Below are 17882 nucleotides of genomic sequence, written 5' to 3' on the forward strand. Positions count from 1 at the left end.
ATAACAACAAGTGGTCTTATGATGCTTGCTGGAATGGGAAGTGTTTAATCAAAAAGTGTATGGAATTCAAGTTTAGGAGACCATTTTACAAAAGTGTATGGATTTGGTATATATTTCAAATTGTTGATCTCCAATATGGCCTAATTCAATACATTGAATTGAAATTCAGGTTTATCATTTGAATCCTATTGTTGGAAAATATGTGATTTTGAACCCCATGAGGCGGTTCCTTTCCAGAAAGCATTCAGGTTGTAATCATTAGTCAAATAATGCTGCGGAGTTTAAAATATTCAACTTGAATTCTAATTACATATGCATTGTTCATTGTTCAATATATTTCTCTTAGTATTTTAATCTGAGGACTTTATTGCTCAAGGAAAATAATTAGTATTTGTTTTTCTATATGTTGGAAGCATTACATTAATGAAATCACTGTATCCCACCTTCTTTGTTTCCTTTCCTGTTCTTTATGAACGTTTCTATTGTTGAACTTTAAAGATTGCCAGAAATTAGGAATTGTGCTCTACATAACTTTGCTGTGTTACAGTATGTTGACTTTTATGTACTACTTTTGTCTCTGATGTGTATGGCAACTGATGTTTTGTTTTGATTTAATAATCAGCTTATGTTTATTAGGTTTTATTAATCAATAAAATGTTTCAAACACAACAAATGGTTGTTGATATTTATTTACAACTGCAGCATTTTTATTGTATGGGCAGTTTCAAAGTGGCTAAAAATATGGTCTGTGGGATGACGGAGGACCACATTGGCATCAACAGGAAGAGGTTTGGACAGGTGATTAGGGGTACATGTAAGGTTGGAAGTAGGGGGAACAAAGCATGTACATTGTGTGGACTGTGACTCCTGGAGGTATTATGAGGGATACCATGCTACCCTGTAAATGAATCCCCTAGTGATTATTATCAACAAACTTTATTCGGTTTTATAAAAGAAAAACAACTTCCAAGTTACAGATTGACAAATATAATATGTACAAGTTAATCAGAACACAAGATAAAAATTCATGAATTACAGCAGTAGCATTTTCCGTCTGTGAGATCTCAATGAATGCCGTCATCAGAATCGGTAGCGGCTGGGGACAACACAGTGCATGGGCCATTACTGGTTCAAGCAAAGTATCAACATCCGTTGGCATGACTGATGGGATTGTGTGAGACATGTGTATAACACACATTCTTCTCCGCATAGCAGGCATCGTAAAACAGGTATGATGCAATCTTGCCAAATTGGTCTGAATGACAGAAACCGTGTGGTATTTAATTCTCTTGGACGAGGTAGTCCCAAAATGTGGACGATGCGCTCACGACACTTCATCGCCAGTAGAGTTGTCTCCATGGAGAACTGGGTGTCGTTTGTGAAATGACTTGCCATATCGCAGCAATAGGAGCAAAAATAGCATTCCTGCAGCGAGTTCCAAAATGAGAGGCAATCCGCCAAATACAGAGTGCACAAAGTTTGGAAATATTCCTAGGACTGCTTCAAAAGGTCAAAACAGTGCTTCAAAACAGTCTAGAAAATATGGTCTTAAATACATGTACAATACCACTCGTATCAGACATGTTTAAGATACGACTTAACATTTCTGAGAAATGTATAGGGCAATTTGTTGTTAGAAGGGCATGTTACTCTGCAGAAGTCCTTGCAACTGCAGATCATAGGTTTGTTTGGCCGAGGTTAGTGGCACAGTTTTTTGCAAAAGAATGGCTTTCATTCTGCTTAAAGTATCAATTCGTATAGAAGAGATGTTCAGTGAAAGCCAAAGTTGCGACTCCCGACTGTCTTGGTTTTAGGAAACAATACTTGCATACAGCACGTGACCTTGGCTGACACAGTTACTAGATATGGTATTCCTGGCAACATGCCACAGCAGCTGCGATCATTCAACATAAGGTAACTCCCATTCAAGAGTTGTCCAACATTGGATCAATCACCGCGGCTGGTAAACCTTTATTTTTATTTATTTTGTGTATTTTGTAAAGCGCGCAGCTACCCCAACGGGGTGTCCCGGCGCTAATTGAACAGACAGCAGATGGTCCAAAGCAGAGACTTACAGGCAGAAAAGTAAGGTTTTAAGGGATTTGCGGAATTCAAGCTCTGACTGGCTCATGCGGAGGTAAGGCGGAAGCTTGTTTCTGGGTGGCACACACTTCGAAACTTGCTTTTTTTAATCTAGGAGTAACTAGTAGCATTTTGTTGTTTGAATGGAGAACTCTGGAATTACTGTATGGGCCGAGACTTGACCTAAGATGGGCTGGTACTTTGCCTTTCATAGACCAATAGGCCAGGGTCATAGCTTTGAACTCAATTCTTTTAGAGATGGGGAGCCAGTGCAGTTTGTGAAGGTATGGGGAGATGTGTTGCCTAAGTGAGATGCCCCCGAACAAACGGGCAGCAGCATTTTGCACTGTCTGGAGTCTGTGGCACAGACCTGCTGTCAAGCCCAGATAAAGTCCGTTGGCATAGTCCAGATGCGAGGTTATAAGTGCGTGGACTATGGTTTTACGGTTATCGCTGGGCAGATAATTTATGAGTTTTTTTATGATTTTGATTTTAAAGAAGCAGGCATCCGAGACTGTTTGTACCTGATACACAAAGGATAAACGGTTGTCCCATCGGACCCCCAGATTTCTAACCGAGTCCTTAGGGAGAGGAGCTTGGCTCAGATCTTCCGGCCACCATAAATTGGAGTCTAATGTGGATGATTGGTTGAAGAACAGGACCTCGGTTTTTCCAGCGTTGAGTCTGAGAAAATTTAAATCCATCCATTTCGCAATATTCCTAAAGCATAACTTCAGGAGGTCGAAAGTGGTGGATGTTGGCTCATCAAAGGAAAAAAGGAGCTGAATATCGTCAGCATATGATGTAATTTTAATGCCCGATTGTGAGATCATTTCGGCCAGAGGGGTAAATACACATTAAAAAGGAGCTGACTCAGCGATGAGTCTTGAGGGACACCCCATTTAAGTGGCCTAACTGAGGAACCGTACCCTGGATACCAATGGATCTCAACCGTCTCAGCAGGATTGAATGAGAGACGGTGTCAAATGCTGCAGATAAATCCAGCAGCACTAACACCGCCTTCGAACCCCGTCAAGAGTCCACCGCACAGAATCTGCCATTTCAATCAGGGCCGACTCTGTGCAGTACCCCGAACAAAATCCAATGTGGAGAATCATGAAGGAGACCATGGGACTCTACAAAGCTGGCAAGATGAGACAGTTTTTCCAGGATCTTGGCCGGGGCTTGAAGAAGGGAGATTGGCCTAGTTTCCTGGGGTCTCTGGATCCGCATTGGCTTTTTTCCAAATAGGGACAAGAAATGCGTGTTTCCAAGCTTCTGGATACATGCCCGATCTCAGGGAGGCATTCCATATGGAGTTAAGATGGGGGTTGAGGAGTGCTGCTAGTGCTTTATATTGTTTTCCTGGCCCAGGGTCACTGGGAGAGCCGGATTTGCATTTGAGCAATTCCTGGAGGAAGGTGTCTTCAGATATTTTCGAGAATTCCGCGAGGATCGGAGCGAAGGTTTTATAAATCTTCTGTTCTTCCTCAATATCAGAGCTATCCTTTGTAGGAAAAGAAGCATAGATAAGAGCAATTTTCTCTTCAAAGAACTCACAGAGAGTTGAGTACAGAGAGACTGAGACACAGGCTGACGCCGATTCAAAGCCTGTGGATCAGTGAAGGATCGAACAATTTTGAAGATCTCTCTGGGGGCATTGCTAGCTTTATCAATTCTGTCTGATAGAAAACTTAGTTTGTGTTTTTTGATTAGTTTACGGTATTCTTTAAGGGCTTTCTGGTACTCAATTTTGCGTTCTGTGGAATACTTCAGTCTCCAGCAGCGTTCCAATATTTTGCAGGTGGACTTTTTCTGTCTCAATTCCTCCGAATCAAAGTCAAAGGAATATCCCTGGACTGACTTTTGAACAGTAATATTCACTCTATTCTTTCCTAATCGCACCATACTCAGTCATATACTCTTTACAAACTGGCCAAAAACTAAAATGTAACGTTTACATTCTTTTATTTAAAACAAAATTCAACTATCTTTTGTTAAAATTTCAGAAGAAATAATTTCTCTGAAAGCAGTTAATGTAAAGACATCTCATACATTGCAATAAGATATATAAAAACAATTGTAAACACAACCAAATTATACAGTAAATATAAAAAACATGTACCCTAGTCTAATAATCAAATGTAATGACACAATTCATTTTCAAGAATAAAAAGAGAAAGACAACAAAAAACCCCTATATTCAATCGATCAGATGATATTTCTACAGATTGATTAGATCCAATAGCCTTTACATGGAATTTATGTGGCTACCAGTATTCAAAATTGAAGTATGTCTGGTGCCCCCTAGGCTCTGCTTGGATTCAATATTACGTGGTGCGTCGACGCGTTTCGGTGTCAGGACCGTGGATATGGTTACACCTTCTTCAGGACAATTTTGAACGGGGTCATCAATTTCTTGTAACTGGTATCCTTCTGTGTATTAGAAAGATATCAATCAGTGCATAATAATGTCTACATTTAGAGATTGTCACGTGATGCTGACATAAACACCTAGTTAGTTAATTTAAACAAGGGGCCAAGGCCCAGTAGGCCTAATGTCTATCACATAAGAAATTCATTCCATTAATGTGCTAATGCACTTATAATCTATACAGTTTGGAAATCATTTTTACAGTAATTCATCTCACAAAGGAGTCTCAAAGGCCCTCCGTTACATTTTAGTTGGTAACCATGGGGAGAAAAAAACAGTCATACCACTCCACCTTTCTACTTTATTTACACTACTGACCTTTATTATTCCTGTTTGGTATTCAGGAGACTCAGTTGAAAGAAATCCTATCCTACTTTTATCCAAATTAGTGTAGGCGGCCACGTCACCTAATGATACAAGGTTCGTAGCTTTTCATATACAGTCTGGGGAGGATAAGAGACAACCGGTGAATGTCCGTTCTATATTTTGCCTCGTCTTTCCTTATATAACTCATAGTTAGGCCACTTCTTACCTTCTATTTCTATGTGTAGTCCCTCTGATCTTGGGTACTAATGGTTATTTCTTTTGTAGCGCAGATTTCTATTGTAGAAGGATAAGCATAGGGTATTTATTATGTGATATTATAGATATAGTCATGCCCCTATCTATCATCCTCCTCCAACGCACCTCTTACCTTCTGTCATAAACAGTGTTTCACTCACCGAGGTTGCACATATGGTGTTGACTGTCTGATGAGTCGTTCAGGGCACTTGTGGAACTGGATATGTTCTATGAGATAAATGACATACATTGATTTCATAATTCATCTAGCAGGACTGTAGGATCACCTATCCTGCCTCTCTTAGTTATATCTCATTGTTTCTCATGCGTTGTTTTGCCCACTCCTGTATGTGACTCTTCTTGGTCGTATTCAGCTGGAGGAGGATGATAGATAGGGGCATGACTATATCTATCTAATGACATAATAAATACCCTATGCGTATCCTTCTACAATAGAAATCTGCTCTACAAAATAAATAACCATTAGTACCCAAGATCAGAGGGACTACACATAGAAGTAGAAGGTCAAGAAACAGTATTTGTAGAAGGTAAGAAGTGGCCTAAACTATGAGTTATATAAGGAAAGACGAGGCAAAATATAGAACGGACATTCACCGGTTGTCTCTTATCCTCCCCAGACCGTATATGAAAACCTACGAACCTCGTATCATTAGGTGACGTGGCCGCCTACACTAATTTGGGTAAAAGTAGGATAGGATTTCTTTCACTGAGTCTCCTGAATACCAAACAGGAATAATAAAGGTCAGTAGTGTAAATAAAGTAGAAAGGTGGAGTGGCATGACTGTTTTTTTCTCCCCATGGTTACCAACTAAAATGTAACGGAGGGCCTTTGAGACTCCTTTGTGAGATGAATTACTGTACAAATGATTTCCAAACTGTGTAGATTATAAGTGCATTAGCACATTAATGGAATGAATTTCTTATGTGATAGACATTAGGCCTACTGGGCCTTGGCTCCTTGTTTAAATTAACTAACTAGGTGCTTATGTCAGCATCACGTGACGATCTCTAAATGTAGACATTATTATGCACTGATTGATATCTTTCTAATACACAGAAGGATACCAGTTACAAGAAACTGATGACCCCGTTCAAATTTGTCCTGAAGAAGGTGTAACCATATCCACGGTCCTGACACCGAAACGGGTCGACGCACCACGTAATATTGAATCCATGCAGAGCCTAGGGGGCACCAGACATACTTCAATTTTGAATACTGGTAGCCACATAAAATCCATGTTAAGGCTATTGGATCTAATCAATCTGTAGAAATATCATCTGATTGATTGAATATTGGGGGTTTTTGTTGTCTTTCTCTTTTTATTCTTGAAAATGAATTGTGTCATTACATTTGATTATTAGACTAGGGTACATGTTTTTTATATTTACTGTATAATTTGGTTGTGTTTACAATTGTTTTTATATATTTTATTGTAATCTATGAGATGTCTTTACATTAACTGCTTTCAGAGAAATTATTTCTTCAGAAATTTTAACGAAAGAAGGTTGAATTTTGTTTTAAATAAAAGAATGTAAATGTTACATTTTAGTTTTTGGCCAGTTTGTAAAGAGTATATGACTGAGTGAGGTGTGATTAGGAAAGAAGAAAGTGAATATTACTGTTCAAAAGTCAGTCCAGGGATATTCCTTTGACTTTGATTGTCTTTAGGACCCTGTTCCCTGGAACCCGTGTGGTCTTCTCTCTCACCGTGACTCAATTCCTCCGAATACCAGGGGGCTGCAGGTAAGGACCTGAAGGTTTTAATTGGTCTGAGAGGGGCTAGTGAGTCAACTGCCTTGCCCATCCAATCATTGAGGTTGGCAATACTTGAGTCCAGGTCAGAAGCTGGGGGCGGGCAGGAGTCTTTTAAATATTCTTGGAGGGATTCAGGGGAAATTTTGCTCCAGTTTCTACCGAATTCCCTAGGGGTTAAAAAGGGTCTATCATGATGGGTCATGTGAATAGAAAAGGGAATAAGATAGTGATCAGACCATATAACTGGTTGGGATCCTCAACCAGAATGTCAGGGAGATTTGAGCAAACTAAATCTAGCGTGTGACCACTCTGTATGTGGGGAGAGCTATTAGTTGGAAAAGATTACCGGCAGCCAATGTGGAGATGAAATTCGAACTGAGGGGACAAGTAGCATCTTCCACATGCAGGTTAAAGTTTCCTAGGACCGTGAAATTGGCATACCGCGTGCATGCTTGGATGATATAATCCGTCAGGGCTGGTAGATGGGAGGAGTCGGAGTGAGGGGGACGATACATCAAAGGGCCAGAACATGAAATAGAGGCCGACAATTTGATGCAGAAGGAAAGACCTTCAATGCAATCAATTTGATCGTAATGGGGAGAAGTAACCGTCCATTTAGATTTATAAATAACTGCCACCCCAACCCCTTGTTTACCATTTTGTCGATTAGCACATATAATACTGTGGCCTTCAGGAATGGCCAAAGTCAGGGCGGGGTTTGTCTCCTCACTTAACCAGGTTTCTGTCAAGAAAAGGAGGTCCCAATCATTATTCTTAAGGGACTGCAGACTATCTAGAGAAAGTTTTACCAGTGATCTGCAGTTTATAAGTGCAGCTTTAAGAGATATTGTCACCCTGGAGCCCAGGGGTAAGGATGAGCTGAGCAAAGATGGATGTCTATCCTGTGTGGTGTATCTGTTCAAGTTAAAACCACAACACTTACATGAGAGATCCAAGCTCTGGGTTGCAGATGTGTGGAGCAGGGCGTGGGGGCGCCAAGTAGGTCTAAGGGCAAGTATCTCCATCTGGCTATATGAAGTCCTATGGGTGATGTTAAATCAAGCAGCGTTTCCGGCCCTGGCCGCGTGCTGGACGCGGACGGGTGCAGGCGGGCTTCCCTTAGGCGCGCCCGCTGCGTGCGTCCGCTGCGCGTCCAGTTAGGTATAGCCATTTTATCCTGGTGAGGGCGGGAGAGGCCAACAACTAGATCTCCACCCCGAGACTTCCCCCAAAATGGCGGCTCTGTAGAGCACAGGTTGCTTGGCTTCCCGCGTCAGCGCCCAAATCGGCTGATGAGGGGAAGTGTGCAAAGCGTGCAGGAAGGTAGGAGCAAGTGCAAATAAGCTGGTGAAAAGAAGTTTAAAATACAATTAAAAATGAAACGCTTGACTATGTTCCCGGCTTCCGCCTCAGAAACTGCTATCAGTGCAATCTGCGCGCGTGAGCCCCAGCGCGTCTTTTATCCTGGTGAGGGCGGGAGAGGCCAACAACTAGACCTCCACCCGAGACTTCCCCCAAAATGGCGGCTCAGTAGAGCACAGGTTGCTTGGCTTCCTGCGTTAGCGCCCAAATCGGCTGATGAGGGGAAGTGTGCAAAGCGTGCAGGAAGGTAGGAGCAACAGCAAATAAGCTGGTGCAAAGAAGTTTAAAATACAATTAAAAACGAAACGCTTGACCTTGCAGGTGGCAGGATACGTTTTTTGAGGAACCATCGCAGGTCCCGTGTAAGTTTATACCCTGACATAGGAGAGAACCGCGTAGTGCGTTTTCACAGCTTTCCCCTCTAAGAAACACTTCACGGCCCCCCATCCAACATCTGTATGTGTACGGCTATTCCCAGTATGTCTTGATGTATTCTTTACCCAACCTTTTATATGTGCCTGCTGGTATATGTTGTAGGCAATATTGAAAATGGAAAATTGTAACAGGCAGAGTGATTGTTCCATGGATAATCCATTCCGTAGCTGGCTTTTCAGCGACAGTAAATGGCAATCTTTCCAGTTTTTCAATGCTCAGCACCGTATTGTCTGCTCCCCTTTGTGCCAATTTTATCTGTTTATCAGTGATATTGAATTCTGAAAACAGTGACATAGTATTGATTAAACGTCAAGACACATAGCCTGAACGAAGGTTTTGCAACGTCCAGCCTAATAGCATGATAGAACGTAATTGCGACTGACCATATTGCAACATGACCAAGTCCTGTTCCATGATGTCTGTGGCAGAAGACACTATGCTGTCTAAAGAATATATCCTGGACCACAGAGTCGTTAACCCATTGTCAACCACAGAGAGAGATTTCTCTAAATGAATATGATCAATTTCTCATATTCGTTCTGCAGTCTCTGCTTGCGTAATTTTCCATGCTTCATTATAAGCAGCATAGATACCGGTATATAGAAAACGTTTATGACGCGGTGTTCTTGGTCCTAGAAACAATTCCCTAAGATCAGGGCCATCTTTAAGTAAAGACAAGTGTTGCTTTACATCCTTAAGTGTAGATCTATGTAGCCAATCAGGGCAAAGTTTCCCTACACTATATGTTGTTACTATATCTGGATGCTGTCTTTGAACATATCTTGGTTCTGGCCTAATGAATGTGAACCCATTTGTTTTATTCAGGAATCTAGCTCGACAGTTGTTTGTGTCTGTGGGCCAGATCAACCATTTATTCCAATCTGGGTCTGTTCTGTTGTGATGCAAAATAATATGTACGTCGATTCCCCCCTCTGAAGTGTTATCACTAACAGGTGTAGGTGTAGGTATAGACGGATTGTTCAAGTCTTTTATCTTGGCTAACCCAAGACAAGACGTCTGTTGAACAGTGTCATTCAAAAACATAATTTTCTCAGGGATGATGCAGGTAAAGCTTCCATCACCTGCACTTGCTAATCTTTTGTGCCCCAGACAGTTTTTGTCTCAATGTTGTCTTTCCAAGATTCAAAACCTAGTCTAGACAGTTGAGCATAAAAGGCTGTAGAGTAAATTTGCTTGGTATTTGTTAACATACTTTTCAGTCCAGTTTTTGTTTACATTTTTAAAGTAAAATGATTCCGGATTGGATACATTGAACCCTGAAAAGTACGGAATTTTCAAAGAAATGTGTTTGAGCTACCCTTTGGTTGCGTAGGACAATGTTCCCATTGGTTACACATTAATACATTTGTAGGATTTGCAGATTTGTGCAAGAAATGATGACCATATTGATTATAACAATACATTTGTTCATAATCTGATGAATCTTCTAAGTATTCATGATGTAAATACGGCACACATTTCTAAGTCTGACATATTATTAACAGTCTCGAAGTCCCAATCATCAGAAAAGGTTCTAGATCAAACAAAGTCATTCAAGGAAATCTTGAACTGGTGTGGAATCTTCAACAGCTCTGACGGGCCAAAAATGTCATAATTAGTTCTGTCCCAAGCTATACCCCCTGGTATAGGAACGGCTGTGATATTCACTGATGACAAGTTCTTTCGAAGTTCTTTTTACTGGCGCAGTTTCAGGTTTGCTTGGATCCTCAGAAAACGTATAAAAGTTAATGAAATAGCCAGAGGCAGTTCTGTCAATTGTTGGGATTGCAACAAGATTCGTTGAAATCGCTGAAACCTCAGGATTACTAGTAACATTTGAGTAGTCAGATGCTACTTCATAGTAGACAGGCGTTTCTTGACAAACTGGTTTTTGGGTTTCAGGAGGAACAAGTTTCATAGCTTTGTTGATTAGTCCTTCATTTTGCACTGCAGATTCTTCAAAGGTGATGAGTCTCTCAGTTTGAACCTCTTGGATAGTAGCCAGAGCTGGACGTCTGCTACATTGGCGAAGTCCACTTGGCCTACTGCTTATGATCGGCCACATGATGTGGTTTGACCAGGTCGATAGACATGAACCGGTTCTCCTTTTTTCCAGTAAGGGCGGCAGTAATACTGTTCTTGATCTGTGGATTGCTAGGACAGGTACTGGTTGTCAGTAAATAGGCACACATTTCTTCTTGTCCGCGATCTTTTCTCTGACCACATCACCAAGCTTTGGGATCCAGACAGGCCTTGCTGGGACGGTCGGTTTCTCTTCAGTGGTGGTTGGCTTCAGGAGCGCGTTACTTTGTTTCGTTCTTATTTCATTTAAGTCCTGAAAGACAGCCAAACGATCTTTAATATCAAAGAGTTTTTGGTCTACCATTGAAGTCTGAAAATCGAAGTCCGCTACTAACATTCTGGTCTCAAAAAGGACTTCATATGGAGTGATACCCCCTAGAGAACTTCTTGGCAGATTGTTAAGACTACGTTGGACACTTATTAGACACTTATTAGATATTTGACCCACCAGTCACCCGAACTAATACCCTACCCTAGCTGTTATAGATTGCTTTATGTCCCGTTTTTTCCTCTCCACTACCAAATTTCCCTCAGTATGGAATGAACTAGAGTACCGCAATGCAACGCCCAGATTGGCCATGACCTCCTTGTAAGCTCGAGAGCTAAACGCAGGACTCTGGTCCGAATGTAGCATGCCAACTGTGTATGTGCCGATAAAGACTCGCAAATCTTTTATAACACTTCGAGCATCAGCCGAGCGCTGAGGCCACAGCCAAATGAATCTTGAACACAAATCCATTGCGATCATGATATATTTATAGTTGCCATCCCTCTGTAAGGGATTGCAGTGGTCCAGGTAAACGCAAGCTAATGGTTTATCTGAAATCAACAGGGGCGCAGGACGTTTCACAGTAGAGACTTTCATCTTTTGGCATATTTCACATTCCAAAACAAAATTTTTTGGTTTGTTTCCTCATGCGCGGCCACCAGTATCTCTGCTTTAATAATGACACTGTGGTGGAAACACCTGCATGTACAAAGGCGAGCCCTTCATGTGCTGCTGAAGATTAGTCCTAATCTATGTTTCATGTTTGAAATTACTCTATCCATCACTCCAGGGATTCGAGCAAATGGAACATTGTTCGCATCAGTTATGTATGAGTATTTGAGTGGAAACCCTTTTGGTAATGTTTTACCACTGTCTTTGCTTGAAGCATTGACAGCCAACATTATTTCAATGTTTATTTTTGCTTCTGAACGAGTGATTGCAGCTACGGAAGCCGTTTGCACAGATGCCTTTGTGGCTTCATCAGCCAATGAATTCCCTGCAATGTGAACGCCATCACGTTGATGACTCAGTGTATGTATCACGTGAGCCTTTTGTAGTTCTTGTCGTAACTGAACTACTTCCCCCGGCATACCTCTGTAATCATAGGCCGACAGTTTGGCGACACTTTTCGGTAGAGGGGCAAGCTCTATGATATGGCTATGAGATATTGCTTGGGGAAATAACTTATCCAGCTCTGCAGGAAGGTGTCATTGTGGGGGACAAACCTCCTCATAGGCACGTGAGGGTGTATAGTCGTGTTCTCTCTGGGATTGCATCTTTTTTAAGGGTGAGAGCACAATACATCCTAAGGTATATAAGTAGGCAGCCCCCTTGTTGGTGCTCCAAAATGGTGTTCCAGGCAGTAACCAATTTCAGGAGTGTGTGCTGCTTGCCTGCACCACACAAAAGTTTTAATTGGGCTTAGCCCTGTTTGTCTTACCGCCTCTGTGGTGTCAGGTGAGGGTTGGAGAGAGGAGGCACACAGCGGGAGTACGCTTCACCTCTCTTCAGCGGTACGTGCTGCCGGAGCACTGACTTATCTTCCATATCAATGCCATATTTGTCGGCCGAAAGACCCAGCTCAAACGGGGTTTATCCCTGGGCAGACTATAGCTACCAATATATTCGACACGTCCTGGCTATTATGGAGGCTGGTCACTATGACCAGGAGAACGCAACGGTATTTGCGGTTGATATTGAAAAGTCTTTCGATACCCTTGAATGGCACTATCTCTACGAGGCGATGCTGCTTATGGGACTGTGAGAGCAACTTGTGGTCTGGACGCAATTGCAGTATACCAGACCAAAAGCCAGAGTACGTACCAGCCGAACTATATCGGCGAGATACTTAGTGGAGAAAGCGATTAGTCAGGCGTGCCCCCTGTCTCCACTGCTCTTTGCTATTGCGATGGAACTTATGGCACCATGTGCAACAACTGTCAGGGCACTTAGGGGTCTCACAATGAGAGAAACTGCTTTTCATGACACAGAAGAGAATTTGATGGGGGCAAGAGACCTGTTGGAGGAATTTGGCCGGCTATCTGGGCTGGGGGTCAACTGGCAGAAATCCAAGCTCTTCCCCCTGGCACGGAGAGAACAACTTACAATTGAGCAGCGGAAACCCCGGTGCTTAACATACCTGTGGGTCAAGATCTACCACAACAGAGTTAATCTACTTGAGGATAATGTGGGATGCGTGATTGGAACCCCGAGGTCCTTCATGAACTTTTGGGGGGCACTTCCGCTTTCAGTGATGGGAAGGATAGCCCTTTTGAAGACAGTGGCTCTCCCCCGGTTCCTCGACATTTTTACTACCCTTTCCCGGTGGATACCAGGGGCGCAGTTCAGAGAACTGAAAACCCTGAGCAGAGTTTATTTGGGGATTAGGGCATCGGAGAGTGGCATTGGCCACCATGCAGCGCCAGACAGTGAAACGAGGCCTCGCAGTCTCTGATTTCTAGCAATATTACATATCGGCCCAACTACAGTGGCTGGTTCAGGGCATTGCACATAGATTATCAGAGATGACCCCTGGCTCCTTTGTACCACCACTCTGGGAGCTCCTTTGGGTTTTCCATGGAGTGCGGTGGTGAAACCTAGATGACTCCACTGAGTTCCGTACACTAGCAAAGTGCTGGAGAAGAAGTTTGCAACAAATATACACTAAGATCGCATAGTCTGCAGCGCCACCTATGGATTTCCTGCATGTACTTCCATACGGGGGATTGGGAGGGGCTGGCTGTATGGGTGGTAGCAGGGGCGATGAAGCTGGGGGACCTGTAGCAGAATTCAGAGCTGATTCAGTTTGAGGACTTTAGAGAAGAGTTCAACCACCCCCAGGGGCATTTTTTTCTTCACAGGGCACTCACATCGGCTACGATGAAACACTGGGGTGGGGGGGATACCAATATACAGCACTCTCAGCTGGTAACATAAGAACAGTTTCATGCCTTTAAAGAGCCCTTTGGATGGGCTTACAGCTGCCCCTACATGCGCTGCGAGCCAGATGGGAGGAGGGCCAGGTACCCCTATTAGGACAAAAGACTGGGACAAGATTATGGAACGGACGCCAAAGGTCTCTAGAAATGCACATTTAAACGTTAAATTATTATATGTTACATAGATCATACTGGACACCAGAACTCATTGGCAGGTACTTCCTAGTACCGGATGCAGCCTGTCCCCGATGAAGGGAATAAAGGGCCCACATTCTTCATATGTTCTGGGCCTGTCCATCAATTCATACTTTCTGCAAGGGAGTCCTACAGATGACTGAGGAGTGCATTGGAAAGGACCTCCCACGCATCCGGACATTGCTTACTGGATCGGATTCTTCGCCCTACCATAACAAAGTTAAGGAGATTTCAGGACTTAGCAAGATAGCTTGTAATTGGAAGGCAGCAAGGGGCCCATGACTATTGGTGTGGAAGAGGGAGCTGGTAAAGTGGGTGGGCTGAAAGGGGGGAGTCCTCCTGTGGGAAGCGCAGAGGGGCATAGGCAACATTCAGGGTGCCCAAGCTTGGGGCTGACAGCTTGACTGATCCAGGGCCAGACATTCCGGCAAGCTCCCCCACAGGATCGCCTTGACGACTTGTGTGACTGACTACAGGAGTCCCTCCCCGGGTCCGGTCCTACAAAAAGTGCGACTAGGACCTGCCTTGAACACGGAGTTTGGCACCCTCCAACAGGGAAGATTACCGGCTTTGCCAATTTATTATTCACACAATTGATTATGAAGAAAGTGGTGTACTGACTCACGGTTAGTTCATTTTAATGATGACTGAATGTACCAATCAGAATGTAAGCATTCATGCGGCCCCAAAGATACCCATGAGTTGTAATGTATACTCTGCTTATTCCTAAAAATTCAAAAAAATATGTTTAAAAAAAGACAAAAAAAGAGAACTGTTTGTTGACCAAAGAAAAGGAGCACCCAGAAGGTCGAATCTCAGAGAAGGAGGTCCCAGAATCCAATAAACATCTGACATCTGGTAAGTCGCTGGGCCCATGTGGGTTCCCAGCAGAGATCTGTAACTGCCTGGCCACTCCCCTAACACTGGCATTTACTTTTTCTTTTGAGGTTTTATAATTATTGCGGAAAAACATGAAATATATAAAATACAATCAGCCATTTCCACACATAAAGCATTTGTACCGTAACAACATTACGTGGATATTAGGGACACCCACAGCAATAATATGATTTCTTGCAATAAGATCTAGAAACAGTGAGCAAACTGATTCTGACCCCTAATGTATTCCTGGTGTCAAATCAAGAGGTGTCATATAACAGCTCCATAATTCATCACCTTCCAGAGGTCCCAGCTTTTGGCGTGCTTGTAAGAGCATCCCCTGGCCTCACAGATTGGCTGTTGTAGCATTCAAGAACAGTCCATTGGATGTGTCCGTTGTGTTACAGTGGGTGCAGTCGCATCGCTCCACTGTTGTGCTATGTCCCTCTTCCCCAAAAAGAGGCCTATTCTTATCAGAAGCTGTACTGCCCTTGTGAAACGCTCGTCCTTCAAGACGTTTGGCAGGGCTATCTTAGAACAGCACCTCTGTGGTCTCCTAAGGACTCTCATCAGTGCTCCAAATATTCCCTCCTAGAAAGGCTGGACCTAGGAAAACCATGTGATTAAAATAAATCTCTGGTGTGTGGCCACAATGCAAGTATTCCGGTCTTGATCCTTTGACGATTTTCGATAATCAGTAGGGGTCAACTATAACCTATATAAGTATATGAATTGCAGCCTCAAGAGAGGCCATCAGAGCAAACGTCCATTCCTCATCCTGCAACTGCCCAACATTTGCTTCCCAGGTGTCTCTAAGGCATGCACAAGTGTCAGGGGTATTTATCACCAGGGATCTGTATATTTATGCACAAGCTTCCCAACTATCAAATCCCTCTGATTGAGCAGCTGCCTCCAACAACATAGTGTAAACTGTACCTCCCGGCTTGCCACTGCGTCATTCACTCCTACTCAAGGATCATGACACAATAATCTAATCATAGCGTGTAGATAAACTCACAATGCAGTCTTTTCAGTTTATTAGATTAAGTCGCTCGACTGACAGAGACAAACGTGGCCACTAAATGAATAAATAGACATTAAGAGACATTTCCTCTCTTGAACATGTTTATTCACCTAGAAGGAAAAGTGTGAGACATTAATCCACTGTGGGTTTGTCAGACAGAATCCCTTTAGGGTCAAAAGCAGGACAGGGCATTACCAATCTGTTCGTGCAAGACGCAAACATAAATTTCACTTGAACGGCAACCAATTGTCAAACAGGTTGATCAATCTAAAATTGGGAAAATCTTCCGGGGCCTCTTTCTGAGGACCTTCCTCTTGACCAACAATAGGACCAGAGCTAGTGGTCGGATCCATTTGTTCCACCAAGTGGGTTTTCTCATGTAGAGTCAAACTCTTTTTCACGATTGACACTGCCTTGGAATTTGAGCACTGATACGTTTTTCTAGAGTGGAAGTTCTCTTTTGAAATAGGTGGATTATTTTATCTTCAGTGTTTCTGGCATTTCCAGCACTTTTAAGGATTTATTTTATATTAGCGTTTCTAGGTTTGATTTTCTTTGGCATACATGCCAAGACAGGATGCAGTTCTTTCGAGTCACCTTTACACCTGATTGGGCAGCTCGTCCATGTTCTCATATAAACTGTGTCTGTTTTGTTTGATATTTTATATTCAGTTGCAGCTGTGGGCATCTTTACATCTTCGGGATCTTATAGGCCCTGGAGGGAAGCCCACTGGACCAGCAGAGGCTATGGCCTTTACCCCCACATTAGGACAGTTCGCCACATTTTGTGAGCTCTACCACGGCTAGCAGCGATCTCTGTACCTTCAGTGGCGCCGCCATTCTAACGGCTCTGCTGAAGGCACTGGACCTTCACCAAGTGCGCATCTCATTTTAGTACCCGCTCTGCAAACTTTTTTGTTGGCAAGTAACAAATTCTCAGAACAGCAGTTAATTTCTTTTCCATTTACTTATATTTACACAGACACACCCACACATTTATACGTATGTATATGTGTGCATATATATTGTTTAAAGGCATATGTTGGTAAGAAGCACAGAAGGACATCAATTCTACAAAAACCGGTACATATTCTATAAAACAATACCAGAGCGATTAAAATGTCAGACATATGTGTAGAAACAATTATATTGTGAAACACCAGTCCATAGAACTTTCACGAGCGCTATCCCCGTGCAGTTCCTGTGACCACAAGCTTCTTTCTCCCCGGATCTGCTGCTCTGATCGGTGCCTGTCCTTTTATACACACAAGAGGCATGTGAACTCACATAGAAGCCCCCCATTTACCCCCCCCACACACACTAGCGGTGGTGCAAAAGCGCAAAAAAATCCACGAGGGTTATGGTGCTACCACACGCAGAAGTTACGTAGGAATTTACTTCAGTTAGGGGAAGTGCTAAGACAGAGCTTGAGCAGAGTAATCGAATATGAAAAATGATTATGTGAATTCTAATCCTATATTTGGCTGTGACTTTACTGTGGGTTAATTAGCAAGGGCATACCGAATGAAAGAGTCACGAGAATTGAGATCCCTTCGTAACGATTACGAATATATAATGGCCAAATTGATGCAGAAGGAGCTTTCGCCCCGGATGTAGGGGTCACTGCGTTTTCCTACACTGGACTGCCATAACTCCCCAGGCGATCTTGGGGAGGCAGAAAAAGTGAAGGTCATCACTTCCTACTGAGGGCAAGATGAATGCCATTTTCACCCAATGGCCCTGTTGAGCATGAACCAGCAGGTCAAAGGATTATGCCTGTGGTACAGCAGAAGCCCCGCCTATGTACACCCTGCTGAAAAACGACGGTGCTCCATCTCCAGCAA

The 17882-nt window shown here is 43.0% G+C and overlaps 1 protein-coding gene across 1 annotated transcript in view; it reads left to right on the forward strand.

Moving 5' to 3' along the window:
- Positions 1-17882, forward strand: part of LOC147737861 (uncharacterized) — a 351241-nt gene that overhangs the window by 17485 nt on the left and 315874 nt on the right. Inside the window, 1 exon segment of the mRNA XM_086924987.1 lies at positions 14894-14993. Within this exon segment, the coding sequence (XP_086781113.1) occupies positions 14894-14993 (100 nt within the window).

Source organism: Lissotriton vulgaris, chromosome 1_1, assembly GCF_964263255.1.
Source record: "Lissotriton vulgaris chromosome 1_1, aLisVul1.2, whole genome shotgun sequence".
NCBI classification, from domain to species: Eukaryota; Metazoa; Chordata; class Amphibia; order Caudata; family Salamandridae; genus Lissotriton; species Lissotriton vulgaris.